We start from the raw sequence: 7,817 nt of genomic DNA, 5'->3' as shown, positions 1-7,817 counted from the left end.
ATATATAGAGAGAGAGAGAGAGAGAGAGAGAGAGAGCTGTCCTGACAGGAATTTATTGTTTTAAGTATTTAAGAAATTTTATGAGCATCAGTTTGACTCATTACTATATTACTTCCTTTTACAAAAAACCTGTAACATGGGTGCTTCTGCAGGATTCCTTTTGGAGAAAAAGAAACACATTTTGGGAGTGCTGGCATTTTAGGCCTGGGTTTATTTAGAGTACATCCAGTTCCTGCTTCTCCCTTCTCTTCCTCTTTCTTTCTTTTACCTCCTCCTTTCTCTTCCTCTTCACTCAGAACTACCTACCTTGTTTCACTTTCCTTTAAAATGGTTTGCTTTTCACAGTGATCTCCAGAAGCTGAGAAAGAATGGGAGACAAAGAGAATTTTCCTTTTTGCGGGAGAGGGCTGGACAGGGCCAGTCTCCAGCTGGCCCCTCATGGACGTGACTATGAAGCCCTGGCCTCCCCAGGACAATCAACACTAAAGCTGAGTTCCTGGACCCTATGAAAATGTTAAAAGGCCCATGTATTAATTTCTATAACAGACACAATCTATAGATATGAAATCCACCCGTAACAAAAGTCACATGAGCCTACAAAGAGAGCTGCCACCACTTAGGATGCAGTAACATCTTTCATAATATCCTACAAAAGTGCCTTTTTCAGGGTAAAGCTTTTAGACAGTCTCTTGATATTCTCTGTGATGTACTACTATTATATTCTGCCACTGATTTTAATTAATGCTGACCAAGAGATGATAATTATTTCAACAGGGATATGTCGAAAAACCTTAAAATTACTCATGGTCCTTATGTGACCAGTGTTTTACTATTATGAATTTGTAGAATGATTGTCATCAACCAAATCATTAACAGACCAACCTAATAATTAATGCTACTTTAACTTCCCAACTCTTATTTTCAATTGCCACCTAGATTCAGCAATCTGAGAGCTGACTATCATCCCTCCATTAGGGTGACCCTCTTAGGAAGAGGAAAACTGGAAGAAACACTTCTCAATGTTCGGCATGACAGAGATGGATTCCTTCCTGTTGCTGAGGCCCCACACATGAGTGACAGATGGAAGACAAAACATCACAGAGTCCTAGGGGAAAGGTGCTTAGGAAGGTGTTTAATACAGCAGGGAGCTGAGATACATTAGGAGACACAGTAAAGAACATAGAGTGCGTAGATACAGTAAAGAATTTCATTTTATGATTTGTCATCTGTTATTGGAGAGAAGGATAAATTAGGTAAATAAATGATTTTCAGTTCTCTATACATGCAAAGGTAAATCAGTTATTACAAAAGTTTGTTTTATGTGCTGAAAGAAAAACATATGCATTTAAACATTTTTTTAAAAAATAAATTGCTCAATAGGCTTAAGAAAAATACTCTAGCTCATATTTCATTGATCTGATCCTTTGATTCAAGATCAGGGAGTGAATCTAGAATGAAAACCAAAAGAAAATGAAAAGGAGAAATCAACTATTTACCATGGAAAAGGCATTTCCAGTCTTAGCTAACTTTGACCAGTTTTTATTGCATTAGTTTTGAAATGCCAATAAATTGGCTTTGGCCACAACACTTGCTGTCCAGCTCATCATAGCTGTCAATATGCAATTGCTTGCAACAATTAGCTAAACACGGTTATCTGACAAGTTCCCCTCAAAGAGACACGGATGCTATCGGGTGTCTAACACACGAAGTTCCGCAGCATCAGTCAGGCTGGTTGGACAAGGAGAAAAGTTCATCATCCGTCACCCACGGAAGGGGTTCTACCCAACTTTAAGTTTTTGTTTGTTTGTTTTAAAGGAAGTATTTGTCCTGATCCCACATGTTTCTCCCTGTGTGAGGAAAAGCATTTTGGGGCTGGCTAAGGAAGAGTGGATAAAGCCAGAAATTCTGGATCCCTTCTTGACATCAGCAGAAAGAGGGAAACATGGAGATGCAAATGTGAAATGGTGATGCTGTACCGCATGAAGAAAAAACCCACCCAGAGCTGCCAGCAATTTCCACCAAATCAAATAAATGCTTTACCTGACAGAAATCCAGTACAACATACACATTAATAATTCCACCATTACTTGCACTGCTATTTAAAGAAAAAAATGCAATATTCAAAAAGCAAAATTCTCATAAGATTTGAGAAAAACAGAGTGAAAAAGGCAATGTCAGCTAAGCTCTTAGCTACATCCACTCTTAATGGCCCCCAGTATTTAAACTATCATGGAGTAAAGCCATGAAAATAAAAATTTCAATTTGAAATTTTATTAGCATGTTGATAAAATGGTCAATAAAAACATCAACACGATAGGCTTTGTTGACATAGCTGGAAATCTCTGCTCTCAAGTTAGAAACTTAATTTCCACGGCCAGGTGTGCTAGGGTTTCTATGTTAGGACAAGCCAAACTAAACAGACTGGCCGTGGTGCTGCAGCCCCCTCGGCTGGTGTCTGGAATGTCGCTGCTGTCCCCTCCCTCTCTTCTAGCCCAGCTAAAAATATGACTATTTTTGAAATGCAGCTAGAGGAAGGAGCAATCAAGGAGGGTTCGGAGCAACCAGCGCCCTGCTTCTTGTCCCGCTCCCAGACACCGGGGGGCAGCAGGCGCTTTCCCGGAGTAGTTGCCCTTCTTCACGCCAGGCAGCTGCGCGTTCTCTGCGCGAGACTGGGACCTCTGCCTCCGGGAGACACACTGGCGACAGGGTGGGAGTGGAGGGGGCGGGGGACGTACGCTTCCTAGGTGCAAACAGCAGGAAGCAAAATCTATCCAGCTTAGCCCAGAACCTGGAGTACAGCGTCGGAAGACCTGGGGCTGGAAGCGCTGAGCCTGTCCTTGGGTCCCAGGTAGCCTCAGGGCCCTTGCGCGCGGCCCGGTGGAGCTATTCACTTGGGCACCAGGGACAGGAGACTGGGGTTCTCACAGATCCTGCGACCTGGGGACACTTCCACACCGGTGTGGAAGCGGGCCCCGCAGAGAGAATGCTCGCCAGCCCCAGCCCCGTCCTGTGTGCGCACATCTAGGGCGCACGCAACTGCTCCGAGATAGCAAAGGGGGAGTTTCCCTGGGGGGTGAAGGTCGCTGACCACTGGCTTGGTGGTGATGGTGGTGGTGGCCTGGGCTCTCCTCTCCCTCCCCCTTCTTCTCTTACAAAACCAGTTGGCACCAGCCCAGGTCCCTCTCTCCCGTGCTCCAGCCTGGTTCTCCTGTCCCTCGATTCCGGGACTAAGCTGCAGCCTGGGGTGGACACTCGCGGCCCAGGGCGAGCAAGGCAGGCAGGGCCAGAGTAGGGCGGGGCCAGCGGCGCCGGGTGGGCGGCCCCGGCGCTACTCCTTGTCGCGCACGAAGTCGGCGAACTCTTGCAGCACCCGCAGACGGCCGCTGGCGTCTATGCGGCGCTTCTCTCGGATGAGGTCTTCCAGGCTGTGGAAGCGGGCAGTGTGCACCTTATCGTTCCCCAGGTGCACCTTGAGATAGTACTGCTGCTGCGGAGGCTGCGTGCCTGCCGGCAGTTCTCCCCCGGCCTTGAACTCGCGTTTGCCGAAGCGGCACCAGGCGGCGAAGCTCTCCGAGTTCGTCCAGCAAATCTCCTCGCGCTTGAGGCCCAGGTGGCCGCACGCGTTCTGCACCACCAGCTCAGCCACCAGCGGGCGGTAGCGGTACCAGCTATTCACCACGCGGCCCACGTTGGCCGCGCCCGCCTCGTGCAAGCTGTCCTGGCGGATCTCGCCCTGGTGCAGGTGGATGATGTGGCCGCCGCCCACGTAAACCGCCCAGTGAGGGGCGGGCGCCGCGGGCTCGGGCGCGGGCTGCAGCCACAGCAGCTCCAGGAGGTCGCCCGGCTCGCAGAGCTCGGGCAGCGCCGACACTGAGTAGACGCTTAGGTCGGCGCCCTGTGGGCCGCCGCTTACTTTGGAGAAGATGCATTCCTGGCCCCGGAAGGCGGAGAACTGAGTCTCGTTGAGCACCAGCTGGTGCAGCAAGTGGTGGTGGTGGTGATGGTGGTGGTGGTCTGGGCTCTCCGGGCAGGGGCTGCAGCCGGAGGTGGCCTTCACACCGAACTTGTCGGGCTGCCCGCGTTCGTCCAGGTCCTCCTCCTCATCCGAGAAGAAGTAGGCGACCCCGACCCGCAGCTCGTCCTTCTCGATCCCCGACGGGTCGCCTGTGGGCAGCTCGCTGTAGTTGAGGTGGGTGATGCGGTCCAGTTGGTTGCCCATCAATGACGCGACGAGGCGAGGGCTAGGAACGGGGATCTGGAGAGGGAGAAGTGCACCCGTTAGAGTCGGGGTGACACTCTTAGGTTGACCCTCCCCAAGATGCACAGGGTCTGTGGGACAGCCCGCCCACCTATCCCCTGGTGTCACTGGTGCCAGCCAGGATAGGGAAAGAGGCTCAGACGCGGCAACCGATCGGGCGCCGAACAGGACGCCCCACAGAGCCTCCCACCCCGACCCAGAACCCTGTGCAACTCCCAGCAGAGGACACTCGGGCAGGGAAGCGAGAGCGGGGTCCCCGTAAGTAGCTGCACTATGCAAGGGTGGGCTAACAGGGACAAGGGACACCTAAGGCCCGAGAGCCTAGCAAACTGCGCTAACATTCCTGTCCCGACCCTCTGCTGCCCACCGCCCAGCTTGGCACACAGGTCGCATCCCCCCCGCGGACAGCGGCTCGCACAATGACAATCGGACACATCGGCGGCAACATTTCTGCACATCTGGGGTACAAATACGAACAAGCTGGCGCAGACACCCACGATGATAATGTCACAGACACCCACAATGACAAACCTTCGCGAGGACGCACTGCCACACTTCACCACCCCTACATACACATTTATGCACAATCCCACACCCACGCTTGCACACTCGCCGATGCACGTACACGCGAGCTCCGGGTACACCTGCCCACGCAGACAGGTGCACTCTGCCCCTCACTTTGCCAACCCTGTCCCCGGCAGAGCCAATTGGACTGCGCAGGGCGCTGCCGGGTCTAAAATAACCGAACAAAGAGACTTGGGCGGCGAGGAAGCGAGGCCGGGAACCACGCGGGGGGCTGCCGAGAGCTCTGCTTCCAGTCTTGAGCCCCCGCCCTCCTCTTTGACACGCGATCCGCGACTGGGAGCAGGAAAATCGTCAGCGAGGCCGAGAAAGCCGATCCTCCGTACCGGTGACTTCCCCTCTCCCGAACCCCAAACTCCTTTAAAGTCTCCAGGTCCCCATGGGCGATGCAGAGGCGGCGGTACACGCGGTCCCAGGGAGCGAGGGGCTGCAGGGGGTTCTGCCCGCAGTTCGTTGCCTAGGAAGCCATCTCCGGCCGGGCGGCGCTCCACCTGGCCGGAGCGCCCAGGGCTCTGCTCGGCTCCTCTGGCAGCCCGGTGCGGCGACTCTAAGTAGCCGGAGCAGCCGGCTCGAGGACCCGCCCTGTCGCGTGCTCATTGGTTGGGATCGGGGCCGGCACCCTGTCAATCTCCACTGCCGGGGAGGAACTAGGGGCGTGGTTTCGGGCACCCCGCCCCGCCCGCCCCCGGGATCCGAAGCGCGCGCCCCCAGCGGAGGTGTGGACAATGAGAGGGAGCGCGAGGGGGCGCTGCGTGGGGGCAACTTGCAGGAGAGGCCCTACTTGCGCTCTGAGTTTGGGGTGGGGAAACCTCTGACGCCGCATCCTGGGTATGGGGACCCAGGAGCGGCCGCTTTGGCCGGTGCTGTCTCATTGAGCCTCGTCCAGCCTGGCCCAGATGCCCTGAACCGTACGGAGAACCCACAGTCTCTCTCCAGCCCGGTGGCGCTGCTGATCCCACCAACGCCCGGTGAGGAGGAGGATGATGTGGGGAGCCATGCTACCCCGAAGTCCCAGCTGTGGCCGGGCCATCCTCAGCTGGGCCATCCCCATCTGGGCCTGTGATTTTTTTTCCTTTAATTTTTTATGAAACTGGTGCATCGTTTACCGAGAAAATAGGAAATAAAAATGCGTTGGTCACCCCAGAAGTGCTATTACTATGGGATTTGGGCTTGGTTTTGTGAGAGAAGGGTGACTGCGTTCTGAATGCAAACGATAGATGTGTGCTGGATGCTGGATGCTAAAGACCTCTGTAAAGTGAGCTTCTAGAGCTCAGACTCCAGAAGAGAGCTTAAGAGTCTGGCCAGGTCTCAACGCTGCCATTGTGGAGGGAGGGAAGGCTCCGGTAGGGTTTTTGGGAAACCTCTTTCTCTCCTGTGGGAGTCTAGTGCTTTCTCTGGGTGCCCCTGAGACAGCCGGAGAGCTTCCTGCGTTCAGTAGAGATTCTAGTGGGCTTCTCAGCTTGCATTGAGCATCCCTCTCCCTGCACTGTGAAACAAGGGAGACTGTGTGAAGAGCGTTGGTGTGGGGTAAGTGATTACTGTCTGTTCTGTGCATGTACACATCTGCCTTAATGGAACTCTTTGAGCAGTACAACCAACATAAGCTCATAAAAATGGGGCGGGGGTTATAGCAAAAGGAAAAAGAAAGACTAAGAAAATGTTGTCGGTACCTGAACTGGACCCTAGGACTTGAAAAGATGATGAAAAAAAATGAAGTCCATCATTTACTAACAAAATAAAAAACGTAAAAAAATAAAATAAAATAAAAACAATGAGGAAAAAACGTAGCTCGAGTCATCCAAATGTTCTGAAAGGAAGAGCAAGCCATGTTAGTTTAAAATAGTTTGGGTGGTGGTGATGTGTCTTAGCTACTTTGCTGTTGCTAAGACAAAATATCAGACATAAGTTAAAGGAGGAAAGATTTATTTAGCTCATGGTTTGTAGTCTGCTGGCTTCAAGGTGGAGTAGCATGTTGGAGGAGAAACAGCCCGTGGCAGGGGAGGCAGGAAGCGACACAACATCCTGTTACTCTCTCTTTTCATTCTGTCCAGGCTACAAGCCCATTCTCTGTGCCACCCACATGCAGCGTTCCCTCTTCAGTAAGTCCCTCATCCAACACTCAGAGCTATGCTGAGCCAATCAGTGGCCTGTATCATGCACACCGATGAGCAGGTTACTCAGGAGAGCCCTAACTAGGAGCAAAGGAGCCTTTGGAGGGCCACCTAGAAACGAGCCACAAAATGATGCTTTGAGCTGAGGTGTGGAAGTTTTATGTGATGTTACCATTTCTGTTAAAAAAAAATACTATGCATACTTCATAGCGGCTAGAAATTGGATTTGACAGTTATCTCTGGATTGATTTTCAAAGAATATTTTTGTTCTGTTTGTTTTTCCAACTTTTGCTTTTATGACTTGCACATAAAAATAAAATTAATTACAGTTAAATAAACATTGTGAAATAACAAAGGAAAACAGCCTATAGTGATTTAGTGGGTGAGGGATCCTCCTTCCTCCTGAGGGTATTTGCTGATATCGAAATGGTAACGGGGGAGCCCTAGCACCAGCATCCACAACCTATCAGAAGTCTGTAACGGGGCTATCATAGTTTCTAATTAATAAATTCTGGCTTTATGATGTGAGAAAATTTACATAGAAAATAATACATTTTATGAGCCATTATTTTCTTTGGTTGGCTATTTGGCCGGAGTATTTTCAAACTGCCAAGATTCCAATTTGAGTGTGCCTTCTGAAGTTTCCATGGACACCCCCCCTTCCCTACAGCTCTCATATGCAGCAATTTATCAGAAGAGATGCTCAGGAAGTACTGCCATAAGTGGGTTTCTAAACGGGCATCTGGATACCTTTGATTTACTTATGTCTTTCGAGAAATCTGGCTGTTGTCCACAAGCAAGTTGCAGTCCTTGAGACTGGCCGCAGGTTGTGATGGTCCTTTTGTACTTTAGATTTGCCATAAATA

At 51.1% G+C, this 7,817-nt stretch overlaps 1 protein-coding gene and 1 pseudogene across 1 annotated transcript; one reads left to right on the top strand and one right to left on the bottom strand.

Annotated features, from left to right (window-relative positions):
• Positions 1 to 1,968, top strand: part of LOC111812909 — a 38,542-nt pseudogene extending 36,574 nt beyond the window's left edge.
• On the bottom strand, positions 1,115 to 5,366 carry Fam84a (family with sequence similarity 84 member A). Its single transcript, XM_004642332.2, has 2 exons — positions 5,167 to 5,366; positions 1,115 to 4,255 (listed from the first exon to the last, which is right to left on the bottom strand). Exon 2 carries the CDS (start codon positions 4,217 to 4,219, stop codon positions 3,329 to 3,331), a length of 891 nt encoding a protein of 296 aa, XP_004642389.1. The 5' UTR covers positions 4,220 to 4,255; positions 5,167 to 5,366; the 3' UTR covers positions 1,115 to 3,328.
• Positions 5,367 to 7,817: the final 2,451 nt, after the last annotated feature.

This window comes from Octodon degus, unplaced genomic scaffold (assembly GCF_000260255.1).
Source record: "Octodon degus isolate 3935 unplaced genomic scaffold, OctDeg1.0 scaffold00151, whole genome shotgun sequence".
Classification (NCBI taxonomy): Eukaryota; Metazoa; Chordata; class Mammalia; order Rodentia; family Octodontidae; genus Octodon; species Octodon degus.
The sequence above is the reverse complement of the archived record's forward strand: the minus strand, read 5'-3'. Positions and strand labels throughout refer to the sequence as shown.

Bases quoted from the DNA above. Each gene is read 5' to 3' on its own strand.
- Fam84a (XM_004642332.2), bottom strand. From the start codon at position 4,219: ATGGGCAACCAACTGGACCGCATCACCCACCTCAACTACAGCGAGCTG.